Source organism: Cherax quadricarinatus, chromosome 3 (assembly GCF_038502225.1).
Source record: "Cherax quadricarinatus isolate ZL_2023a chromosome 3, ASM3850222v1, whole genome shotgun sequence".
Lineage (NCBI taxonomy): Eukaryota > Metazoa > Arthropoda > Malacostraca > Decapoda > Parastacidae > Cherax > Cherax quadricarinatus.
Window position 1 is genome coordinate 57,590,377 of NC_091294.1, and position 27,815 is coordinate 57,618,191.

At 41.0% G+C, this 27,815-nt stretch overlaps 1 protein-coding gene across 1 annotated transcript in view; it reads right to left on the reverse strand.

The window, feature by feature from the left end:
* LOC128706073 (myotubularin-related protein 9-like) overlaps positions 1-27,815 on the reverse strand; it is a 178,002-nt gene that overhangs the window by 37,572 nt on the left and 112,615 nt on the right. The window contains exon 5 of the mRNA XM_070093314.1: positions 7,797-7,922. Coding sequence (XP_069949415.1) covers positions 7,797-7,922 — 126 coding nt within the window. The remainder of the gene's footprint in view (positions 1-7,796; positions 7,923-27,815) is intronic.

Below are 27,815 nucleotides of genomic sequence, written 5' to 3' on the forward strand. Positions count from 1 at the left end.
GGAGGGATATGTTGTGTATCTTTATATGTATATGCTTCTAAACTGTTGTGTTCTGAGCACCTCTGCAAAAACAGTGATTATGTGTGAGTGAGGTGAAAGTGTTGAATGATGATGAAGGTATTTTCTTTTTGGGGATTTTCTTTCTTTTTGGGTCACCCTGCCTCGGTGGGAGACGGCCGACTTGTTGAAAAAAAAAAATTACAGAAAACAATGACAAATCAATATAAAGCACTAATAAAATGTATAAATAAACATTTAACATCACACTTACATTTATTGAAGACTCTTCCTGGTATATGGAAGATGGGGAGGAGGGGAGAGGGAGGACTGATTATTGTTTGGAAGGGGAATCCCTTTCCATAAAGCCTTCAGGTACCAAGTGCTTATCTGGGGTTACTTCCCTTCTTTGTTTTTTAATGGCACTAGGACCAGCTTGAAAGTCACTGGACCTTCCCCTCTTTCATACATTTATTGAACAAAAGTACCAACCACTCCAAAATTATATCCCCACATGCTTTTAACATGTCATGATCCCACCAGTTCCAGGTGCTTTACCCCTCCTTTCATTCTACCCAATGCCTAATGCACCTCCCCACTCTCACATCTGGCTCTTCTTCACTCCTCAAAGATTTTATACCACCCTGCCCAATGTGTGAAGTCACTGCCTCCTCTTCATCAACATTTAACAGTTCCTTAAGAAATTCCCATTATCTTCCCAATACTTCCAACTCTCCTATTCTGTTTTTAACTCTCAAATCCATTTGTTCCCTAGGCTTTCTCAACCTATTTATCTCACTCTAAAACTTTATCCTATTCTCAGTATAATTTGTTGACATCACCTCACCCATTCTATCATTTGCTCTCCTTCTGCACTCCCTCATCACTCTCTTCATCTCTCTTTTACTCTCCATATACTCCTCCTTTCTTATATCACTTCTGCTTTGTAAAAACTTCTCACAATGGAGCTTTTTCTCCCTTATTACACCCTTTACCCATCATTTCACCAATCACTCCTCTTTCCTCCCATACTCACCCTCTTATATCCACAAACTTCTGCATTTCTAAAACTTTTCCATCCTTCTTCAACCCTTGCACTACCTATACTCTCACTAGCCCACCTTTTTCATAATAGTTGCTTATATATCACCCTAACTTTCACTTCTCTCTTACTTGCTGTTGCCATTTTCCTTTTGCCTCATCTACCTCTTACTCTAACTGTTGCTATAACTTAATAATAATCTGTAATATCTGTTGCCCCTCTATAAACATATATATCCTGAATTCTACCCATCAACCCTTTATCCGCCAATACATAATTCAACAAACTATTTTCATTATGCCCTACAACATATCTTGTTTACTTATTTATCATCTTTTTCTTAAAATATGTATTACTTATTACCAAACCTCTTTCTATATAAAGTTCAATTGAAGGCCCCCCATTATCATTTACTCCTGACACCCCAAACTTACCTACTACTTCCTCCACAACAGTTTTTCCCACTTTAGCATTTAGATCCCCTGCCAAAATTACTCTCACTTGGTTCAAAACTCCCTAAGCACTCACTCAACATCTGCCAAAATCTCTCTTTCTCTCCTCTACACTTCTCTCTTCTCCAAGTGCATAAACACTATAGCCCATTTTTCACATCCAATCCTTATTGTACTCCATGAGTTTATACATTTACATTCCCTCTTTTCCTGCCATAATTGATCCTTCAACATTATTGCTACTCCTTCCTTAGCTCCAACTCTATTGGAAACTCCTGACCTAATCCCCTTTATTTCTCCCCACTGAAACTCTCCAACTCCCTTCCTTCAGCTTTGTTTCACTCAGAGCCATGACATCCAGTTTCTTTTCATTCATAACATCCACAATCATCTCCTTATCATCCGCACTGCATCCACGCACATTCAAACAGCTTGATTGCTAGCACACTTAGCTCACACATGAAGTCTGTGGTTCAATCCCCAGTATGGGTGGAAACATTAGGACATGTTTCCTTGAGACACCTGCTGGCCCTGTTCACCTATCAGTAATATCATTACGTACCTGGGTGTTAGTCAACTGGTGTGGGTTGTATTCTGAGGAAAAAATTGACCTAATTTTCCTGAAAAGCTCTGCACAACAAGCAACTTTCTATGTATATAGTAGTATGTTATTGATGTCAGTTAGGCCTGTATACATTGTACATGTACTTGTAGAAATAAGATCATTATTAATCAATACCAGAGAAGGGGTAACTAGCCCACTGCTCCAGGTATTTTAGTCTGCTTTTACAACAGGCATTCAAAGACAAGTTGCAAAGGATGGCAGATAGAATTTAAAAGGTGTGTAAAAGAAGGAAACTAAAGGTGAACAAAGAAAAGATAAAGGTGATAAGGGTAACAAACAATAGACTAAGCAACAATAAACTGAATATCAGATTGTATGGAAGGAGTATGGAGGAAGTGGATATGTTTATATATCTGGGAGTGGACATGTCTATGAAAGACAAGGTCAACCATAAAATAGACGAGGGAAAAAAGGTAGGTGGTGCACTGAGGCACCTGTGGAAAGAAAGAAGTTTATCTATGGAAATAAGAATAGAATGTAACAGAGTATAGCAGTACAAACACTTTTATATGGGTGTGAGGCATGGGTTTTGAATGGTGTAGGGAGGAAGCAACTAAACGCAGTGGATATGTCACATTTGAGAGCAATGTGTGACGTAAATATTACATAGATAATTTGAAGTGTAGAAGTTCAACACAGTGTAGGTTCAGCAAGGCTATAATTCAGATGGATATGAAGTTGAGGTAGTTTGGGCATGTTAGTGGAGTGACTTAAAGATGAAGATGGTGCATAAATTTGGGGTGAAAGGTAGGAGGGGGTCAAGGTCGTTCAGGGAATGGTTGACGCGAAGGAGTAAAGGAGGCTTTGAGTTTTAGGGACTTGAGGATCCAGCAGACTTGTGTGAGTGTGTTAGATACGTAGGAGTGAATGGAGACAAGTGGTTTCTAATGGACATGCTACTGGAATGTGAGCACGGTAACTTTCATGAAGGTATTCAGGGCAACTGGCTAGTCAGATCTGAGTCATGGAGAAGGGATGGGCAGTGCTTGCACTCTGGAGGAGGAGTGAGGATGCTGCAGGCAGAAGGTAACTTGAATTGTAAAGTCAGCACACTTCCAGCAAGACAGTTACTGAATGAATAAAGGTGAATGTGTTTTCTTCTTAGGGTCACCTTGCCTTAATGGGAGATGACTGTTGAGGTAAAAAAAAAAAAAGCATAATGATTTAGTAAAAGTGAAAGGTGTTTACTAAAAGAAGAGAGGGATATACCAGATGGTATTTATAAAAGTAAAAACATAGGGATAAGTCTGCTGAGTATACCTGGTAAAGTGTATGGTAGAGTTATTATTGAAAGAATTAAGAGTAAGAAGGAGAATAGGATAGCAGATGAACAAGGAGGCTATAGGAAAGGTAGGGGGTGTGTGGACCAGGTGTTTACAGTGAAACATATAAGTGAACAGTATTTTGATAAGGCTAAAGAGGTCTTTGTGGCATTTATGGATTTGGAAAAGGCGTATGACAGGGTGGATAGGGGGGCAATGTGGCAGATGTTGCAAGTGTATGGTGTAGGAGGTAGGTTACTGAAAGCAGTGAAGAGTTTTTACAAGGATAGTGAGGCTCAAGTTAGAGTATGTAGGAAAGAGGGAAATTATTTCCCAGTAAAAGTAGGCCTTAGACAAGGATGTGTGATGTCACCGTGGTTGTTTAATATATTTATAGATGGGGTTGTAAGAGAAGTAAATGCAAGGGTCTTGGCAAGAGGCGTGGAGTTAAAAGATAAAGAATCACACATAAAGTGGGAGTTGTCACAGCTGCTCTTTGCTGATGACACTGTGCTCTTGGGAGATTCTGAAGAGAAGTTGCAGAGATTGGTGGATGAATTTGGTAGGGTGTGCAAAAGAAGAAAATTAAAGGTGAATACAGGAAAGAGTAAGGTTATGAGGAAAACAAAAAGATTGGGTGATGAAAGATTGAATATCAGATTGGAGGGAGAGTATGGAGGAGGTGAATGTATTCAGATATTTGGGAGTGGACGTGTCAGCGGATGGGTCTATGAAAGATGAGGTGAATCATAGAATTGATGAGGGGAAAAGAGTGAGTGGTGCACTTAGGAGTCTGTGGAGACAAAGAACTTTGTCCTTGGAGGCAAAGAGGGGAATGTATGAGAGTATAGTTTTACCAACGCTCTTATATGGGTGTGAAACATGGGTGATGAATGTTGCAGCGAGGAGAAGGCTGGAGGCAGTGGAGATGTCATGTCTGAGGGCAATGTGTGGTGTGAATATAATGCAGAGAATTCGTAGTTTGGAAGTTAGGAGGAGGCGTGGGATTACCAAAACTGTTGTCCAGAGGGCTGAGGAAGGGTTGTTGAGGTGGTTCGGACATGTAGAGAGAATGGAGCGAAATAGAATGACTTCAAGAGTGTATCAGTCTGTAGTGGAAGGAAGGCGGGGTAGGGGTCGGCCTAGGAAAGGTTGGAGAGAGGGGGTAAAGGAGGTTTTGTGTGCGAGGGGCTTGGACTTCCAGCAGGCATGCGTGAGCGTGTTTGATAGGAGTGAATAGAGACAAATGGTTTTTAATACTTGGCGTGCTGTTGGAGTGTGAGCAAAGTAACATTTATGAAGGGGTTCAGGGAAACCGGCAGGCCGGACTTGAGTCCTGGAGATGGGAAGTACAGTGCCTGCACTCTGAAGGAGGGGTGTTAATGTTGCAGTTTAAAAACTGTAGTGTAAAGCACCCTTCTGGCAAGACAGTGATGGAGTGAATGATGGTGAAAGTTTTTCTTTTTCGGGCCACCCTGCCTTGGTGGGAATCGGCCAGTGTGATAATAATAATAAAAAAAAAAAAAAAAAAAAAAAAAAAACACGGGCAAGACATCATGGATATTGACCGACACAAGTTCATTCCAGCAAAACAGTCTAAAAAATGAGCATATAGCTTCCAAAGTTCTTCAGTATACCAGAGCTTGCACTCTTCACTCATAAAGTAATACTCATTTTGCCAAATAAGCAGTGTAAATTCATTTTTACAATAACTGCAAAAAATTCATTCTCAACATCACATAATTAATGCACATCATAACCCTTTCAGGGTTTCGGCCGTACTAGTACGGCTTACGCACCTGGGTCCATGACGTACTAGTACTCATAAATTCTAGTGCCTTCAAATCTAGTGAGAGAAAGCTGGTAGGCCTACATATGAAAGAATGGGTCTATGTGGTCAGTGTGCGCAGTATAAAAAAAATCCTGCAGCACATAGTGCGTAATGAGAAAAAAAACTTTGACCGTGTTTTGGGATTACAACAGCGACTTTGCACTGTATTTTCGTATAGTATTTATTGTTGTACAGTGGACCCCCGCTTTACGATCAGCTTCCAATGCGACCAATTATGTAAGTGTATTTATGTAAGTGTGTTTGTACGTGTATGTTTGGGGGTCTGAAATGGACTAATCTAATTCACAATATTCCTTAGGGGACCAAATTTGTTCAGTAATGGCACCTGAACATACTTCTGGAATGAAATAATATCGTAAGCCGGGGGTCCACTGTATTCTAGTTTTCCCGGTCTCATTGTAAAGAATGGAAGACATATTACAGAAATTGAGATGATTTTGACTGGTTTTACAATGAAAAGTACCTTGAAATTGAGCTCAAAGTAGCAGAAATGTTCGATTTTTACCAAAGTTCAAAAGTAAACAAATCATGCTAAGCGTCCAATACACGTCAACTGGTGAGTCTAATATTCTTTCACAAGTGCGCCAACATTATTTATACCATTTCTACACTAATGCAGTAATCTGCATAACAGTAAATCTATTTTTTGTGAGAATAAAAATTCAAAATGGAAAGCAAAAGAATGTAAGAGGGGCATGGGGATGTGACTAATGAACAGAGGAAATGTTATTTTAGTGCCAGGAATGTCTGTCTTGTTTATTCTGGACCCTATTTGGAAATTGGCATCTTTTGAAATTTGTTTGAAAGTGCTAAATTCTGACCACTGTATTGGATAGTTGAAATCAGCAAATTGGTGGTTTCTTGTACTCATTCGATTGAAAAAATGGAGTTCTAGCAAAATAGTTATGATTTTTGTCAACTAGTACATTAGAATTGGCCGAAAATAGGGCTCAAAGTGGGCAAAATTGCCGATGCGTAAACATCATCGAGACCGCTAACTTCGCGAGAGCATAATTCTGTAAGTTTTCCATCAAATTTCATACTTTTGGTGTCATTATGATCGGGAAAAGATTCTCTATCTTTTCATAAGAAAAAATATATTTTTTTTTTTGAAATTTGAGGGACCCTGAGAACAAGTCTCTGAGAGGGCCTGTGGAACCTGAAAGGGTTGGCTGACTAGGACTAAGCTAAATTACATTACATTAATTTTAGCAAGATTAGGTTAGTTTTAATTTATTTAGTTCTGCTGCAAAATAATAACTGTTTGCAACACTTAACCCTTTCAGGGTCCCCAGGTCCTGTCCATGACTTGTCCTCAGGGTTGCCAAAATTTAAAAAAAAAAAAATTATTTTTTCTTATGAAAAGATAGAGAATCTTTTCCCGCTCATAATGACACCAAAAGTATGAAATTTGATGGAAAACTTACGGAATTATGCTCTCGCGAATTTAGCGGTCTCGACGATGCTTACGCATTGGCGATTTTGCCCACTTTGAGCCCTATTTTCAGCCAATTCCAGTGTACTAGTCGACAAAAATCATAACTATTTCGCTAGAACTCCATTTTTTTTCTATCGAATGAGTACAAGAAACCACACATTTACCAATTTCAACTATCCAATACAGTGGTCAGAATTTAGCAATTTTGCCAATTTCACACAAATTTCAAAAGATGCCAATTTCCAAATAGGGTCCAGAATAAACAAGAAAGACATTCCTGGCAATAAAATAACATTTCCTCTGTTCATTAGTCACGTCCCAAGGCCCCTCTTACATTCTTTTGCTTTCCACTTTGAATTTTTATTCTCACAAAAAATAGAAGATTTACTGTTATGCAGACTACTGCATTAGTGTAGAAATGGTATAAATAATATTGGCGCACTTGTGAAAGAATATTAGATTCACCAGTTGACGTTTATTGGACGCTTAGCATGATTTGTTTACTTTTGAACTTTGGTAAAAATCGAACATTTCTGCTACTTTGAGCTCAATTTCAAGGTACTTTTCATTGTAAAACCAGTCAAAATCCTCTCAATTTCTGTAATATTTCTTCCATTCTATAAAATAAGACCAGGAAAACTAGAATACAACAATAAATACCATACGAAAATACAGTGCAAAGTCGCTGTTTTAATCCAAAAACACTGTCAAAGTTTTTTTTTTTTTCTCATTACGCACTGTGTGCTGAAGGATTTTTTTTATACTGCGCACACTGACCACATAGACCCATTCTTTCATATGTAGGCCTACCAGCTTTCTCTCACTAGATTTGAGGGCGCTAGAATTTAGGCATACTAGTACGTCAAAAACCCTGGTGCGTAAGCCGTACTAGTACGGCCGAAACCCTGAAAGGGTTAAGTCACACAATATCTAGCAACATGGATAAGAGAAGTTTTTGAAAAATCTCTTTTTTAGGGCAGATTACTTAAAAAGAACAACATAAAACAATTGTTTGCTAATATGGTAAAATATAATCTATCAAATAAATTTTCTACCCATCATGCTGCTATATTTACATACTGTACATTTTTAAAATACTGTAATATGTTTTGTTTACAACAAACTTACCGATCCTTCATGTCGATATGCCAGGACAGGAAAGCGGCCAGCTTGACGGAAGTTTGCTATAGCAATAAGATCATTATCCTCAATATTCTTGGGGACCACAACAGCACTAGGATATGATGGGCAAACCTGCATAAAATGAAAGCTTTTAGAAAATTCAGAAATTTTCTCTATGAAAATTTTAAAAATACAGCGGTACCTTGAGTTTCGAACAGCTCCCAACTCAGACAATTATGTAAGTGTATTTTTGTAAAAGCTTTTTTAACCCGTAAACAGTCCAAACATATATATATATATATATACATTTTTACCGCTAGTGCCCCAAACGTATACACCTACCATCCGACTTACGACCTGCTCGACTTACGACCGTGCTTTTTATGCCAAATTTCTGGGAAATAAACAACTATCTGTGTTGTACACAGTGTTTATCCTAAACCTTACAGTATAAAATACAGTACTAACAACATAAAAAGTAAAGTAAAACATGAAATACCAAAATAAAACAATAAAATACATGAAATACCAAAATAAAACAATAAAATAAAGTCATTACAAAAATGTTTTGTTGATATTCAGTAGTCAAGTTCGACTTACAACCATTTCGACTTATGACCGGTTTCTCGGAACAGAACTCGGTCATAAGTCGGATGGTAGATGTATGTACGTTTTATTTTTCCTGCCTTCAAATTTGGCACTATTGGCCTGAGATCCCTTGTCAGCATAGAATGGGTCCTAACACTCAGTGTGCATGGTATTAAAAAAATCTGGGGCCACTTAGTACCTTGTGGGAGCACCAGTTCAAATGAGCACCAGCTAGAGCAAACAGCGCAGCAATCACCTGGGATTCACTGATGTAATGTAGTATTAACAATCCCATCCATGTTAAGAGGAAAGTGATTTTGACCCTGAGTTTAGAGGCTTTGAGGTGAATGTGGCCACAAATGGTCGAGGAAATATCAAGAAAACTCAATAATAACCCATGCGCAATATTTGTGCAACACCCTTTCAGAATGTCTTATAACCTATGCCCTAAGTAAAGATAAACAAGGCAGGCAGGCAGGCAGGCAGGCAGGCAGGCAGGCAGGCAGGCAGGCAGGCAGGCAGGCAGGCAGGCAGGCAGGCAGGCAGGCAGGCAGGCAGGCTGGCTGGCTGATTGGCTGGCTGGCTGGCTGATTGGCTGGCTGGCTGGCTGATTGGCTGGCTGGCTGGCTGATTGGCTGGCTGGCTGGCTGATTGGCTGGCTGGCTGGCTGATTGGCTGGCTGGCTGGCTGATTGGCTGGCTGGCTGGCTGATTGGCTGGCTGGCTGGCTGATTGGCTGGCTGACTGGCTGATTGGCTGGCTGGCTGGCTGATTGGCTGGCTGGCTGGCTGATTGGCTGGCTGGCTGGCTGATTGGCTGGCTGGCTGGCTGATTGGCTGGCTGGCTGGCTGATTGGCTGGCTGGCTGGATGATTGGCTGTCTGGCTGGCTGATTGGCTGGCCGGCTGGCTGATTAGCTGGCCGGCTGGCTGGCTGATTGGCTGGCTGGCTGGCTGATTGGCTGGCTGGCTGGCTGGCTGATTGGCTGGCTGGCTGGCTGATTGGCTGGCTGGCTGGCTGATTGGCTGGCTGGCTGGCTGATTGGCTGGCTGGCTGGCTGATTGGCTGGCTGGCTGGCTGATTGGCTGGCTGGCTGGCTGATTGGCTGGCTGGCTGGCTGGCTGGCTGGCTGGCTGGCTGGCTGGCTGATTGGCTGGCTGGCTGGCTGATTGGCTGGCTGGCTGATTGGCTGGCTGGCTGGCTGATTGGCTGGCTGGCTGGCTGATTGGCTGGCTGGCTGGCTGATTGGCTGGCTGGCTGGCTGATTGGCTGGCTGGCTGGCTGATTGGCTGGCTGGCTGGCTGATTGGCTGATTGGCTGGCTGGCTGGCTGATTGGCTGGCTGGCTGGCTGATTGGCTGGCTGGCTGGCTGATTGGCTGGCTGGCTGGCTGATTGGCTGGCTGGCTGGCTGATTGGCTGGCTGGCTGGCTGATTGGCTGGCTGGCTGGCTGATTGGCTGGCTGGCTGGCTGGCTGATTGGCTGGCTGGCTGGCTGATTGGCTGGCTGGCTGGCTGATTGGCTGGCTGGCTGGCTGATTGGCTGGCTGGCTGGCTGATTGGCTGGCTGGCTGATTGGCTGGCTGACAGATAGACAGATACACAGGGAGCTTGACAGACAAATAGACAGATATGTTTGTGTACCAGCGAAAACAAAGGGAGGCCGGAATCTTTTCTTATCAAGTCCTATCACTGCACCCTCGCAAATGCTCATCAAATGTCAGCTCTTATCAAATGTTATCTCATCTTATCACATCACTGTCAGGGGTGGACTTTGTTTTTCGTGCTTCAAGGGAACTTATTATTTTATTATTATTATGTACAGTGGACCACCGCATAGCGACTTTAATCCGTGCAAGAGGGCTGGTTGTTATGCGAAATGTTCGGTATGCGAATGAATTTTCCCCATAAGAAATAATGGAAATTAAATTAATCCGTGCAAGACACCCAAAAGTATGAAAAAAAATTATTTTTACCACATGAAATGTTAATTTTAATACACACAAACTGAAAAAGGCATGCACAATTACATGACACTTACTTTTATTGAAGATCTGGTGATGATTGATGGGATGGGAGGAGGGGAGAGAGAGTGTTAGTGTTTAGAAGGGGAATCCCCTTCCATTAAGACTTGAGGTGTCGAGTCCTTTTCTGGGGTTACTTCCCTTCTTCTTTTAATGCCACTAAGACCAGCTTCAGTCACTGGACTTCTGTCGCACAACATATCTGTCCATAGTGGCCTGTACCTCTCGTTCCTTTATGACTTCCCTAAAGTGTTTCACAACATTGTCAGTGTACAGGTTGCCAACACGGCTTGCAATAGCTGTGTGAGGGTGATTTTCATCCATGAAGGTTTGCACTTCAAGCCACTTTGCACAGATTTCCTTTATCTTTGTAGTAGGCAACTTCTTCAATTTCTCTCTCCCCTCCTCTGAACCAGTTTCCTCAGGTCTGGCCTCTTGCTGTTGAAGTTGATCTATCAGCTCATCAGTGGTTAGTTCTTCATTGTCCTCCTCCACCAACTCTTCCACATCATCCCCACTAACCTCCAACCCTAAGGACTTTCCCAATGCCACAATGGATTCCTCAACTGGCATAATCCTCTCAGGGTTAGCCTCAAACCCTTCAAAATCCCTTTTGTCTACACATTCTGGCCACAGTTTCTTCCAAGCAGAGTTCAAGGTCTTCTTAGTCACTCCCTCCCAAGCCTTACCTATAAGGTTTACACAATTGAGGATATTAAAGTGCTCTCTCCAAAACTCTCTTAGAGTCAGTTGAGTTTCTGAGGTCACTACAAAGCACCTTTCAAACAGAGCTTTTGTGTACAGTTTTTTGAAGTTTGCAATAACCTGCTGGTCCATGGGCTGCAGGAGAGGAGTGGTATTAGGAGGCAAAAACTTCACCTTAATGAATTTCATGTCCCCATAAAGTCGCTCTGCCACGTCTGTAGGATGACCAGGGGCATTGTCTAACACCAGGAGGCACTTAAGTTCTAATTTCTTTTCAGTTAGGTAATCTTTCACATTGGGGGCAAATGCATGGTGTAACCAGTCATAGAAAAAGTCCCTAGTGACCCATGCCTTACTGTTTGCCCTCCACAGCACACACAAATTCTCCTTGAGGACATTCTTTTGCCTGAACGGTCTGGGAGTTTCAGAGTGATACACTAATAAAGGCTTCACTTTGCAATCACCAGTAGCATTGGAACACATCAACAAAGTAAGCCTGTCTTTCATAGGCTTATGTCCTGGGAGTGCCTTTTCCTCCTGAGTAATGTAGGTCCTGCTTGGCATTTTCTTCCAAAACAGGCCTGTTTCATCACAATTAAACACTTGTTCAGGTTTCAGTCCTTCACTGTCTATGTACTCCTTGAATTCCTGCACGTATTTTTCAGCTGCTTTGTGGTCCGAACTGGCAGCCTCACCATGCCTTATCACACTATGTATGCCACTACGCTTCTTAAATCTCTCAAACCAACCTTTGCTGGCCTTAAATTCACTCACATCATCACTAGTTGCATGCATTTTTTTAATTAAATCCTCATGCAACTTCCTAGCCTTTTCGCTTATGATCGCTTGAGAGATGCTATCTCCTGCTAGCTGTTTTTCATTTATCCACACCAATAAGAGTCTCTCAACATCTTCCATCACTTGCGATCTCTGTTTCGAAAACACAGTTAAACCTTTGGCAAGAACAGCTTCCTTGATTGCCTTTCTGTTGCCCACAATAGTAGAGATGGTTGATTTGGGTTTCTTGTACAACCTGACCAGGTCGGCGACACGCACTCCACTTTCATACTTATCAATGATCTCTTTCTTCATCTCTATAGGAATTCTCACCCTTATTCCTGTAGGGTTGGCACTAGAAGCTTTCTTGGGGCCCATGGTCACTTATTTTCCAGATAAAGCACCGAAAACACTGTAATAATACGAAATATTCCGATTGTATGCTTGGATGTTACCACGGAGGCTGGCTGGTAAACAATGCCACCGGCGGAACATGTGAGGCTGGCTGAGGGCGCACATTGGACGCGTCTCGGACGAAGAGCAGTGAGATGGTTTTTGGGCGGTATGCGAGGCAAAATTTTTGCAATCAAAGCGAGCGGTATGCGGATTGTACGGTATACGATGCGTACGGTATGCAGGGGTCCACTGTATTCTTCTTCTACTCCTCCTCCTTCTTCTCCTTCTCCTCCTCCTCCTCCTTCTCCTTCTCCTAATCCTCCTCCTCCTCCTTCTCCTTACTATTATCATATACTTCCATATATCCAAAACATTGCTGGGACCTATATATACTTTGTATATACAGTGGACCCCCACCTTTTGATATTAATCTGCTCCTGAGAGTTCATCGTAAGCCGAAATTATCGCTAACCGAATTAATTTTACCCATAAGAAATACGTACAGTGAACCCTCGACCAACGATGGCATCGTCTAACGTTAAATCCGACTAGCGATACATTTTAACGCAAAAAATTTGCCTCGACTAGCGCTAAAAAACCCGACCAACACAATTCGTTCCATCTGAGACGCGTCCACTTCAGGCCAGTGTTTACAAGCCAGCCAGCCACCGCGGTCCCATCCAAACACACAATCGGAACATTTCATATTATCAGAGCGTTTTTAGTGATTGCACCTGCAAAGTAAGTCACCATGGGCCCCAAGAAAGCTTCTAGTGCCAACCCTACAGCAAAAAGGGTGAGAATTGCTATGGATATGAAGAAAGAGATCATTGCTAAGTATGAAAGTGGAGTGTGTGTCTCCGAGCCGGCCAGGTTGTACACAAAACCCCAATCAACCATCGCTACTATTGTGGCCAAGAAAACGGCAATCAAGGAAGCTGTTCTTGCCGAAGGTGCAACTATGTTTTCAAAACTGAGATCGCAAGTGATAGAAGATGTTGAGAGACTGTTATTGGCGTGGATAAACGAAAAACAGATAGCAGGAGATAGCATCTCTCAAGCGATCATATGTGAAAAGGCTAGGAAGTTGCATGAAGATTTAATTAGAAAAATGCCTGCAACTAGTGGTGATGTGAGTGAATTTAAGGTCAGTAAAGGTTGGTTTGAGAGATTTAAGAATCGTAGTGGCATACATAGTGTGATAAGGCATGATGAGGCTGCCAGTTTGGACCAAAAACCAGCTGAAAAATATGTACAGGAATTCAAGGAGTACATAGACATTGAAGAACTGAAACCTGAACAAGTGTTTAATTGTGACACTGACAATGTTGTGAAACACTTTAGGAATGTCATAAAGGAACGGGAGGTACAGGCCTCTATGGACAGATATGTTGTGCGACAGAGGTTCACCGACTCTCAAGCTGGTCCTAGTGGCATTAAAAGAAGAAGGGAAGTAACCCCGGAAAAGGACTTTACACCTCAAGTCCTAATGGAAGGGGATTCCCCTTCTAAACACTAACACCATCCACAGTCTCCCCTCCTCCCATCCCATCAATCATCACCAAATCTTCAATAAAGGTAAGTGTCATATAATTGTACATGTCTTCTTCGGTTTGTGTGTATTAAAATTAATATTTCATGTGGTAAACATTTTTTTTTTTCAATACTTTTGGGTGTCTTGCATGGATTAATTTGATTTCCATTATTTCTTATGGGAAAATTAACTCGACTAACGATAATTTTGATTAACGATGAGCTCTCAGGAACGAATTAATATCGTTGGTCGAGGGTCCACTGTAATGTAAATCAAATTAATCTGTTCCTGACACCCCAAAGTATGAATAAAAAAAATTTTACCACATGAAATATTAATTTTAATACAAACTGAAGAAGACATGCACAATTACTACTCTACTAAGAATAGAATACATGACACTTACCTTTATTGAAGATCTGGTGATGATTGATGAGATGGGAGGAGGGGAGAGTGTGGAAGTTATTCTTTAGAAGGGGAAATCCCCTTCCATTAGGACTTGAGGTAGCAAGTCCTTTTCTGGGGTTACTTCCCTTCTTCTTTTAATGCCACTAGGACCAGCTTGAGAGTCACTGGACCTCTGTCACACAACAAATCTGTCCATAGAGCTCTGTACCTCTCGTTCCTTTAAGACTTTCCTAAAATGGGCCATAACATTGTCATTGTACAGGTTGCCAACATGGCTTGCAGTAGCTGTTTCAGGGCGATTTTCATCCATAAGGGTTTGCAGTTCAACCCACTTTGCACACATTTCCTTAATCTCTTTTTTCAATTCCATACTAATTCTTGCCCTTTTTACCAGAGGGATGGCACTAGAAGCTTTCTTGGAGTCCATGGTGACTTATTTTGCAGTTACAAGCACTAACAACACTGGGATAATGTGAAATGTACCGAATGTATGTGTAGATGAGACCGCACTAGCTGGCTTGTAAACACTGGCGCTGAGGCTACACGTTGGACACGTCCTGGACGAATCACCTAAGGCGAGTTTTTTATCGTGAGGTGAGGCAAAATTTTTGCGTTCAAATGCTTTGTATGGCGGATTTAACGTAACGCGATGCGTTCGTAAGGCGGGGCTCCACTGTATTCCAAGACAATAGTAAATGGCCAAGACAGGTGTAAATGTCCACCTGTCAGTGTGTTTGTGACAATGTGAGTACAATTTCAGTACCTAATACTAGTGTCAGAACAAAGATTGGTTATGAAATGACAAGAACTACTATAAATTGTAATTATCAGAACATAAAAATTATATAAAATATGAAAAATGGAAAAAAAGGTATATCGGCAACACTTCTGCAAGCGTCAGGACTCGATGTTGCTGTCACGTGAGCATCCAGTGCCAACTTTTCAGCCTCATATCTCAGTAAGTACAGAACCTAAAAAAAATTTCTTCACCCTATAACACTTAGAAAAATGTGCTCTTTTTCTCAACAAAAAAAAAGGTTTTTTATTTCTCAATATATTTGGGGCACTGGGTGTGAGGGAAAAGTTCAATAGATAGGAGTAGAGATATAGTAACGATAGTTTCATTACCGGCTACTAGTTAAGGTAGGGTAAGTCAAGCTCCCGCCTTTCTTCCCCCTCCCCGAAAGTGTTAGTTTCATTGCCGGCTACTAGTTAAGGTAGGGTGAGTCACGCTCCCATTTTTCCCGCCTTTTCTCCCCCACCCCTAAAGTGATAGTTTGATTGCCGGCTGCTTGTTAACGTAGGGTCAGTCTAGCTCCCGCTATCCCTTCCCCTCCCTCTTCCACCCCCCCCTCGAAAGGTGACGTGTGGGGCTCTGGTCAAACAGTAAATCACTCGACTCACAGCTCCCAACACTACTGTAAGTACATGCCTGCCTTGTATTCTAGTGGATTTATTGGTTGAAAGCTTCACTTTTGACCAATAATAAACTTAGTCCTTTCAGTCTTGCTCTAGGTTGACTGTTGTAATAATCACCACGTCTTTTGAGTAATGTACACTGCCATGGAGAGTGATTATTTAAGCAGTGGGTAACCTGTCTATCTTTCCAGCTTGGATGTCAGAGAGGGTCACCTGGCAATCAACGAGCAGAACGGATGGAGAAGGACTAACGTCCAGAGACTTCCCCATTTTGGATTTAACTACCTGTGCACCTGTATGAAATTGCAGGACATAACCCCACATCATTGCAGCGGTAAAGAACCTGCTTTCCTGTCTTCGGGATAGAATACTCACTGGTATACTGTGAAGAACTAGCCAGTGGATGGTCACCAACACCTGCGACCCCCCCCACCCCATCATCAGCAACAGCTACGATTTCAACAAGTGTCACCAACACCAGACACCCAAGTGTTACATTAGCGTTGAGTTCAAATGTTATTTTATTCATTTCATTTTTCATTTTTCTTTCAAATAGGATATACCTTTCATGTTTTATTGTTTTATGTTTGATTTAATAAATAATAAAGTGTTTATCTTTGTGAATTATTATTTCTTTTTCTATTCACTAATTTTCCTGAGGAGGAGCCAGCCTGAGTAATACTGTCTGAAGTTGTTACAGGGCTGAGTAAGCCTTCACAAGTGGCAACCTTGCCAGGATCAACTCTACTGAATCAAGATTCAACTCCATCTCGAATCTACCATTGGAATTTCAACGCCGCATACCACAGACGGTTACCACCAGCCATGAGTAATCATTCTCTATGGTAGGACTACGGTACAGGTATTTAAAAGATTTGGTGATTGTTATAGTCTCAATTTATTGTAAGTCAAGTCAGGCAGGATATAATAGTTAATTCTGCCACTTTTTCATGTGAGCTTGAAACACTTTGGAGGATTAGACTCTAGGGACCCGAGATTTTCCAGTGACAACTTGTTTCATTGAGCTCTTCATTATATCAAGGGAACTGTCATACGACACTCTTGATTTGTTGGTGAGAAGATTGGATGGTCAAGGGACCCCATTCTACTTACTGTTTGCTCGGAGCCGGCATAGAACCCTTCGTTTTCATTAATACCTATTGTTTAATTGAAGCAGGGATCGAGCCCTTTGGTTTATTTACAGTTTGAGCGGAGCAGGAATAGAACCCTCCATTTTCTTTAATACCCGTTTCATTTCCCCTGATAGTTTAAGTTATTCTTGCAAGTATGGATGAATACCAGTTTTGGATGAATGCTGGAAGTAAGTTAGGAATAACAGGGAAAAATTTAGAAACTTTCATTAGTGCTAAGATCCAGGAAAGACTTGAGAGAGAGAGAATTGAGAGAGAAGACAGACAGTTAGAAAGGGAAAGAGAAGAGAAAAAGGAGAGAGAGAGAATCGAAAGAGAAGAGAAAAAGGAGAGAGAGAGAATCGAAAGAGAAGACAAAAAGGAGCGTGATAGACTTGATCGTGAGGAGAGAGCAAGAGTACGTGAGGAACAAGCTAAGATACGTGAGGAACAGGTTAAATTAAGGGAACTTGAGGAAAGAACAAAGGACAGAGAATATGAGTTAAGAGAGAGAGAAAAGGATCGCGAGCTCGAACAAACTCGCCCTGAATTAGAGAATAAGAAGTTAACTTTCTCACAACAGCAATTAGATGAATGAGTAATGGAACAACGTGCAGCTAGTGCACATATTCCAACACCTAATTTACCTCCCTTCACAGAGGGGGAAGACATAACTTCTTACATTATCAGGTTTGAAAATACCGCTACCCTCTGTGAATGGCCTGCTGACACCTGGGCTACCAGGTTAGGAATGTTATTTTCTGGTACCGCTTTGAATATCTATGCAACTTTGTCGCAGGATATTATATGTAATTATAACCTACTGAAGAAGGCGATCCTTAAAGCATATCAAAAAAACACAAATTCTTACAGGAAAGATTTCAGGTATGCCACCTTACAGCCTGGCCAGAACTTTCAGCAGCTACAGGTAACACTCTTTCGTTTGTTCGACTTTTGGATAGAGAGTTCAGGAATTGATCACAGTTATGAATCTCTTAGAGACTTCATGGTTGCTGATCAGTTCCTGACAGCTCTTCCCCACCAGATACGAACATTCATCAGAGAACGTAACCTGATTAAAGCTGAGGAAGTTGCTGAGGCTGCTGACCTGTATGCTGAGGCTCACAATTCCTATAAAGACCTAAAGGGATCGAACCCTAAGGGCAAGGGTTCATCAGACCTTAAGAAATCAAAGCCTCTAGTGGAAAGTCAAATGACTTCTTTTATTCCTGTTTGTCATTTGTGTGGTGTTAAGGGACATAAACGTCCAGATTGTCCTTCTAAGAAGGTCCAAAAAGTTGGAAGATGTTTTAAAGACTGTAATGACCAAGCACCCTTCTGTTCAGGAACAGTTAATGGACTTAATGTATCTACCATTTTACGAGACACTGGATGCACATGTATAGTAATTTCTGATAAGCTGTTCCCTAATCTTAAAGAAACTCATTCCTCTGCTATACTTTCAGACTACTTGGGCCGTACAGACACTTTTCCTACCATCCGTTGTTACATTAGGTCTAAATGGTTCACAGGTTGGTCTGAAGCCGTACTAGCTCCCATCACTTCTTGCTCCGTACTAATAGGTAATGTAAAAGGTGCCATTCTTCCTTCTGAGGTTGACCTTTCATCACCAAAGATGGATATAAGTGTTTCAGATCCTCTTCCTGTAGAGTCGGAGAAGCCCCTCGAAAGTTCAGATGAGACAATGTCTCGTGAGATTCATGTGGGATTAAAAACCAGTGATGCTACTCTCGAAAGCGAGGTACTAGGATCACCGGTTCACTTGTTAGATGAAAGTGAAGATATCACCTCCAATACCATAAATGTCTTGACTAGGGCTCAGACCAAAGCCCATGCTTCCCCTACTGTCCATCCTTTGATTTTCCCTGACTTTAAGCCTTTAGACATATCGAAGGACTCCTTTGTCAATTTGCAACGTAATTGCCCTTCTCTTCAGAATTGCCATAATGCCGCTAAACAAAATCAAGTTATCCAAAGGAAAAACTTTTCATATAAATTTGAATATATAAAAGATATCTTGTACAAGTCAGTATTCAAATTAAATTCAGATGAGATAGACTATTCCATCTTAGTTGTTCCAAGTCAATGCAGAGAGACTGTTCTTAAAATGGCTCATGACCTGCCAGTGGCCGGACATTTCTCGCATCGTAAAACCTTAAATAAAATTAGGGAAACCTATTTTTGGCCAAAAATGTCCTCAGATGTCACTACCTATTGTAGATCGTGTAAAGTTTGCCAACTGTCATCCTCCTGAGGTACCAGGCGAGTACCTATGGTCAAAATGCCTATCTTTACGGTACCGTTTGAAAGAGTAGCTATTGACATCGTTGGTCCTTTATCTCCACTTTCATCTGGGGGACATAGATATATATTAACATTAGTTGATTATGCTTCGAGTTTCCCAGAAGCCGTTCCCTTAAAGACCATAACTACTACAGAGGTGGCTGAAGCCCTTTTGTCCATCTTCTCCAGAGTGGGCATCCCTAAAGAAATTTTGTCTGACCGTGGGACACAATTCACATCTGACTTAATGCAACATCTATACCAACTTCTGGGAGTGAAGCCTCTCTTCACCACACCCTATCATCCCAGCTGTAATGGGAGGATTGAGCGCCAGCATTCGATTCTCAAGTCCATTTTAAGGAAACTTTGCTCCTTAAACCTAAGGAGTGGCATCGTTACCTACCCTGTGCTTTGTTTGCCATGAGGGAAGTTCCCAGTGACTCTTTGGGGTTTTCACCTTTTGAACTTCTCTATGGTAGACAGGCCAGAGGCCCATTGTCCATCCTTCATGACTTATGGACTAATGAGGAGGTAAATGCTGAGGTTCAGTCTTCTTACCAGTTTCTCCTTGACCTTAGATCCAAACTTGAGGAGACCTCTGACAGTTTCGAAAAACCTAAGTTTGTCAATGGACCAGTACAAAACCTATTTTGATTCCAAAAGTCAGAGGAGAAGTTTTAAAGTAGGAGATGAAGTTCTGGTACTTTTGCCTATCAAGTCAAATAAATTGTTAGTAGCATGGAAAGGTCCATATAAAGTATTAAAAATTTGTGGGAAAGTTGACTACCTCATAGAAGTCAAGGGGAAACCTAAGCTTTATCATATCAACATCCTTAAGAAATATTACCGAAGAAATTTGGTTAACTGCCTTAATAACTTTGACTTAGTTTTTCCACACGAACTTGATAAGACAACTGAAGAATGTAAAATGTGTGTAACTGACACCTCTAACTTAGACTATGATGAAGAACTACATGACTTGGTGACTCTTGACCACTCGGACGCAACCAACATTAATATTAATGAATCTTTGGATGACCATAAGAGACATGAACTACTTCAATGTGTGAGTAACTTTTCAGACGTCTTTACTGATATTCCAGGTGTTACCTCCACGGTAGTCCATAAGATTGACTTAGTGACGGACAATCCTATCAAACGGAAATTATACCCAGTTCCAGTTCACCTTAGGGATGCATTTGACCGAGAGGTAGACAAATTATTAAAACTAAAGATCATTGAACCTTCAGAATCTTCATATTGCTCACCTGTAGTCATGGTTAAGAAGGAGGATAATTCATATAGACTTGCTATTGACTTCAGAGGCCTTAATGCTATAACTCGGTGGGATGCTGAGCCTATGCCCTTAATAGATAGCGATCTACACAAATTTTATGACGCTTCCTTCTTTTCAGAGATTGATATTGCGCAGGCATATCATCAAGTAATGTTAGATCCTTCTTCTAAGCAGTACACCGCTTTTCCTACACACCAAGGACTGATGCAATATAAAACTATGCCCTTCGGTTTGGTAACTGCCTGTGCTACCTACGTGAGACTGATGAGAAAGGTCTTGGGTAATATGCCAAATGTTTCAGTTTATTTTGATAACATTTACGTAATGACATCCACGTGGGGCGAACATATCCAAACATTAACATCAGTTTTGCGTAGGTTACGCTCACATGGCCTCACCGTCAAGCCGAAGAAATGCTTCCTTGGGTATAACAAGATTAGATATCTTGGACTGATACTTTCTAATTACTCTCTGCAGCCTCTCCCGAGTAAGATCAAAGCTTTATTAGAATTTAAATTCCCCAAAACCAAGAAGCTCATGCGAAGCTTTCTTGGTACTGTAAATTTTTATGCACGGTTTATCCCGAATCTTACTGATCTTACAGGCATCTTATCTGACTTCCTTAAAAAGTCTGTGAAGGAACCTCTTGAACTTTCCGACGTAGCTCAGGATAAGTTTAATGAGATTAAAAGTATATTTTCGAAAAACCCTATACTTAAGATTCCAGATATTAATAAAAAATTTTGTTTGAGAACTGATGCCTCCAATACTGGCTTAGGTGCAGTGTTACTACAATACCATGATGGTACTCCCTTCCCTGTATGCTTCCTAAGCCGGAAACTCCTTCCCGCAGAAACAAGATACTCGACAATAGAAAAGGAATGTTTAGCCCTTGTGTGAGGTATCTCCAAACTTAAATTTTATTTGCTGGGAAAAGAATTCATTTTAGAAACAGACCACAAACTTTTGATATACCTAGAAACTTTTAAGGGAACCAACAGTCGCCTCTTGAGGTGGACATTGGCACTCCAGGCTTTTAAGTTCCATATTGTGTATATCAATGGTTCATCCAATTATTTCTCTGACTGGTTAAGTCGTGACAGTCAGTAGAAGATTTGTTGCCTTACGCGACTTCCACATGTTAGAACTTTTTCCTCGCCTATTCTTCTTATACTCCTTGACTATAAGTCTTGGTATGGGGGAGTGTGAGGGAAAAGTTCAATAGATAGGAGTAGAGATATAGTAACGATAGTTTCATTACCGGCTACTAGTTAAGGTAGGGTAAGTCAAGCTCCCGCCTTTCTTCCCCCTCCCCGAAAGTGATAGTTTCATTGCCGGCTACTAGTTAAGGTAGGGTGAGTCACGCTCCCGTTTTTCCCGCCTTTTCTCCCCCACCCCTAAAGTGATAGTTTGATTGCCGGCTGCTTGTTAACGTAGGGTCAGTCTAGCTCCCGCTATCCCTTCCCCTCCCTCTTCCACCCCCCCCCTCGAAAGGTGGCGTGTGGGGCTCTGGTCAAACAGTAAATCACTCGACTCACAGCTCCCAACACTACTGTAAGTACATGCCTGCCTTGTATTCTAGTGGATTTATTGGTTGAAAGCTTCACTTTTGACCAATAATAAACTTAGTCCTTTCAGTCTTGCTCTAGGTTGACTGTTGTAATAATCACCACGTCTTTTGAGTAATGTACACTGCCATGGAGAGTGATTATTTAAGCAGTGGGTAACCTGTCTATCGTTCCAGCTTGGATGTCAGAGAGGGTCACCTGGCAATCAACGAGCAGAACAGATGGAGAAGGACTAACGTCCAGAGACTTCCCCATTTTGGATTTAACTACCTGTGCACCTGTATGAAATTGCAGGACGTAACCCCACATCATTGCAGCGGTAAAGAACCTGCTTTCCTGTCTTCGGGATAGAATACTCCCTGGTATACTGTGAAGAACTAGCCAGTGGATGGTCACCAACACCTGCGACCCCCCCCACCCCATCATCAGCAACGGCTACGATTTCAACAACAGTGTCACCAACACCAGACACCCAAGTGTTACATTAGCGTTGAGTTCAAATGTTATTTTATTCATTTCATTTTTCATTTTTCTTTCAAATAGGATATACCTTTCATGTTTTATTGTTTTATGTTTGATTTAATAAATAATAAAGTGTTTATCTTTGTGAATTATTACTTTTTTTTCTATTCACTAATTTTCCTGAAGAGGAGCCAGCCTGAGTAATACTGTCTGAAGTTGTTACAGGGCCGAGTAAGCCTTCACACTGGGGTAGTGAACGTATATACAGAAGGGCCCCACTTATATGGCAGGTTAGGTTCCAGGCTAACACTGTAAAGCGGAAATCGACGTAAAGTGGAACACCCTTTTTTCCCTTATAAATGCATACAAATACTAGATAACAAGTTTACACTAACATATGTTAAGTTAGCAATAGAATTAGGCATCAAAAAACAATAAAAAAGTACAATACACACATAGTGCACTCATTACTTACCTTAAAATATTTATAGTCTTAATCTAGGGTGAGACAAGTAGTATTTATTGTAAGAAATCAAGTGTGGTATGCATGGTAGTCAGCCGGGCTACCATACCAATCCATTCCACCCACACATAATATTCTATGATATTTAAGCATCCCAGAGCGATAAAATGCATATACAGTTCACTCATTGCTTACCTTAAAATATTTGTAGTCTTAACGTAGGGTCAGGGGTGAGTAAACGAGATAAAACGAATAAATGAGAGAGAGAGAGAGAGAGAGAGAGAATGAGTACATGAGGGAGGACAGGCGCAAAGTTATGTAAACAAACCAGGCGAACGTAAGTTTTGTAAACAAACAAAATGTACACGTCTGGTTTGTGTACAAGTTACAGTGTGTACAAGTTGTCTCTACATTGATACGGTAGAATAAATAAAGAAGAACACTCCCATTCTCATGTAACACCATTTTTAGAAGAAATGACGTTCTGAGTGAAGGCAATGGAAATAAGACACTCTGTCTGACTTTTTTGGGTTATCCTAGGTTCTCTACACATATGCTATTATGAATGATAATCTATGTAACTGTATTTGTGTATACCTGAATAAACTTACTTACATATATATGAAAGGAATAATTTTCTACAGTTACCCCCAGTAACACATTTTCTCTTATGTTAGACTAGAGAAAATGTTATTCTTGCCGTCGCTTGTACAAGTTACCTGGCTACGACATCTCATATTTATGTTTATTTATTCTACTGTGGGATGTATTATCTTTATATGTTATGTATTGTGTTTATTACATAATTTTGAAAAAATATCATGGATGGATTAATGAAAATGTGTATATTAACGTAATACAGTGGACCCTCACCTAACGATATTAATCCATTCCTGAGAGCTCAATGTTAGGCGAAATTATCGTTAGGTGAATTAATTTCCCCCATAAGAAATAATGGAAATCAAATTAATCCATGCAAGACACCCCAAAGTATGAAAAAAAATTTTTACCACATGAAATATTAATTTTAATACACACAAACTGAAGAAGATATGTACAATACATGACACTTACCTTTATTGAAGATCTGGTGATGACTGATGGGATGGGAGGAGGGGAGAGTGTGGATGGTCTTAGTGTTTAGAAGGGGAATCCCCTTCCATTGGACTTGAGGTGTCAAGTCCTTTTCCGGGGTTACTTCCCTTCTTCTTTTAATGCCACTAGGACCAGCTTCAGAGACACTGGACCTCTGTTGCACAATATATCTGTCCATAGAGGCCTGTACCTCTCGTTCCTTTAAGACTTTCCTAAAGTGGTTCACAACATTGTTAGTGTAATAGTCACCAGCACGGCTTGCAATAGCTGTGTCAGGGTGATTTTCATCAAAAAAGGTTTGCACTTCAAGCCACACTGCACACATTTCCTTAATCTTTGAAGTAGGCAACTTCTTCAATTTCTCTCTCCCCTCCTCCGAAGCAGTTTCCTCAGGTCTGGCCTCTTGCTGTTGAAGATGATCTAGCAGCTTATCAGTGGTTAGTTCGTCATTGTCCTCCTCCACCAACTCTTCCACATCCTCCCCACTAACCTCACCAATATGAGCACTAGTTCCAGGCATTTTTTCCTGTTCACCTGGGTGTTAGTCAACTGTTGTGGGTCGCATCCTGGGGGACAAGATTAAGGACCCCAATAGAAATAAGTTAGACAGTCCACGAAGATGCACTGACTTTCTTGGGTTATCCTGGGTGGCTAACCCTCTGGGGTTAATCGTTTCTCGGTAATTGTTTCATGTTAAGCCATACCAACAACACACTCTCCACATCTTCGAGTAATACACCTGATGGTGGTGCAGCAACAGCAACAGCTGACTGTGGTGCAGCAACAGCTGACCGTGGCGCAGCAACAGCTGACCGTGGTGCAGCAACAGCTGACAGTGGTGCAGCAACAGCTGACCGAGGTGCAGCAGCAGCTGACTGTGGTGCAGCAGCAGCTGACTGTGGTGCAGCAGCAGCTGACTCTAGTGCAGCAAGAGCTGTGGTGCAGCAACAGCTGACTGGTCCAGCAACAGCTGACGGTGGTGCAGCAGCAGCTGACTGTGGTACGATAGTATTTCTCACCCTTTTTACCACAGGGTTGGCACTAGAAGCTTTCTTGGGGCCCATGGTCACTTATTTTGCAGGTGAAATCACTAAAAACGCTGTGATAATATGAAATGTTCCGATTGTATGCTTGGATGTGACCGCGGAGGCTGGCTTGTAAACACTGCCACCCACGGAAGAAGTGAGGCTGCCTCAGGCCGCACATGGACGCGTCTCAGACGAATTGCGTTGAGCAAGTTTTTTAGCGCTAGGCAAGGCAAAATTTTTGCTTAAAATGTAACGCTAGGCGGATTTAACGTTATGCGATGCCATCGTTAGGCGAGGGTCCACTGTATATGACATTTAATGAGACTCGGTGATTATTATTATTATTACTATTATCATCATTTCTAATATGGCGTCATTTGTGCAAGTTGTCTGGCTACCACATCTCATATTTATGTTTATTTATTCTACTGTGGGGTGTATTTATCATTTTTATATGTTATGCATAGTGTTTATTATATAATTTTGAAAAAATATCATAGATGGATTAATGAAAATGTGTATATTAACGTAATATATGACATTTAAATGAGACTCTGTGATTATTATTATCATTACTAACATAACGTCTCGAGATATAAGACACTCTTACTGATTTTAATGTGTACCTGCATGCCAGCACAGTATGTAAGTTTATTTAGGTACAGGTATACATAAGTATAATTATCAGAGTATATATAAAATATGAAATAACTTTTAAAAACACTTGAAATTTTCGAGTTACCAGACATAATGGAGAGACTTAGTGCTTACAGATCTCACAGAGAATGTAAACAAACCGGGTGGGGCACGGTGACCGTATTAGAAAGTCAGGTGGGGGGAGCCATATAGTGAGTTTTGGTCATAATTTGAAATGACCGTATTAGCGGGATGCCGTAAAGCAAAACGCCATAAAGCAGGGCCCTACTGTATACGTTTGGAATGCTTACGGGTTAAGTGTATTTTTGGGGGTCTGAAACAGACTAATCTAATTTACATTATTCCTTATGGGAACAAATTCATTCAGTAACGGCACTCGAACAGCCTTTTGGAACGAATTATGACCGAAACTCGAGGTACCACTGTACTATGCTTTTGAAATTTATAAAAACTAAGTATATTTTTTTGCATATTTGTTTGGAAATTTTATCAGGAATTTTTATCAGCAATTAATTATTAAATCACTAAAGTACAGTGGTCCCTCAATTACTGTCCTTAATCTGTTCCTGGAAGTAGGACTATTATCGAAATAGACGATTTTCGAATCAATTTTCCCCATAAGAAATAATGTAAATCCAATTAATTCGTTCCAGACACCCAGAAGTATCAACAACAATTTTTTTTTTTACCTAAAAGATAGATTTACATGCACAAAAGAATGAACATTCAACATGACAGTTACCTTTATTGAAGGCTGTTGTTGATGAATGGAAGACAGGGAGGAGGAGAGAGGGAAGAGAGGTTATTGTTTGGAAGGGGAATCCCCCTCCATAAGGACTCTAGGTCACTTCTCTAGCATAAATATAGATTTACATGCAGAAAAGAATGCCAAATAAATGTAAAGCACTAATAAAATGTATAAATGAACATTGATAATAGGGGTAGTTGATGAGTGGAACGGTCTGCCTAGTAGGGTGATCAAAGCTAAAACATTGAGAAGTTTCAAATTTAGGTTGGATAAATACATGAGTGAGAGGGGTTGGATTTGAGTCGGACTTGCACCTGAGCTTATTGCTTGGGTAGCATTTGTTCTGTTAGTGGGTTGGATTTGTGAAGGACCGGCCTAGTATGGGCCAACAGACCTACTGCAGTGTTCCTCCTTTCTTATGTTCTTATTGAAGACTTGTTTGTGTGAGGGAGGGATGGAAAGTTTATTGTTGGAAAATATGACACTAATATCAACTCTACAGCTTATTTATCTATCACAATTCAACTAATATGACATAATAAACAATATTAATAACATAGAAACATGGAATACACTCTAGAATGAACAAAATAAGTCATTACATATGTCACAAGAGGTGTTGTGTTGTGTTGTTGTTGGGTATATAAGGGCCACTGAGAGTAAGCCGTCCATAATGGTGGTGAAGCAGCAGCTGAGGCGGCGGTGTTTTCTGTAGCCCTATATAACTCCAACAACATTAGAGGAGTTGGTAGAATCGCTGAATCACTAAAGAAGGAACCCTCTACCACCATCACTACTATCTTCTACCACCATCAACCACTATCACAACTGCTTCCACTCTACCACCACCACCTTTGTATTTTTCTACACACTTTTTCATAAATTATATGTGTTTTTCACATTCTTCACCAAAGGGCTGGCACTAGAAGCTTTCTTTGGAGCCAAGGTAGCTTATTTAGCACTTGCAAGCACTAAAATCAATGGAATATTATGAAATATTTCGTAGGAGCAAGTGAGGGGACCATCACTCACTGGTAACAATGGCACACTGGCTGGGAAGACAGGCCCAGGCAGCTAAGAGTGTGAGTATGCGTCCCAGACGCAGGACGATTAGCGAGTTAATGGACCATTTGCGAGCCAATGTTTAGACGAAATACGTAATGGGACTATTTCCGAAATGGACGACTTTCAGGCCGGACGATTATTGAGGGACCACTGCATACTGTTATTTTTTAACAATTTTTTATATAAAATTTCAGTACCAAAAAGAATCACTTTTTTTATACAGGATACAAATGAATCTCAAAAAAAATCTCATAATAATAAACGAACATATAGTATGTACAGTAGGGCCCCGCTCTACGGAGTTCTGCTAATACGGATATTTCTTATTATGACCAAAATTCTCTATATGACTCCCCAACCT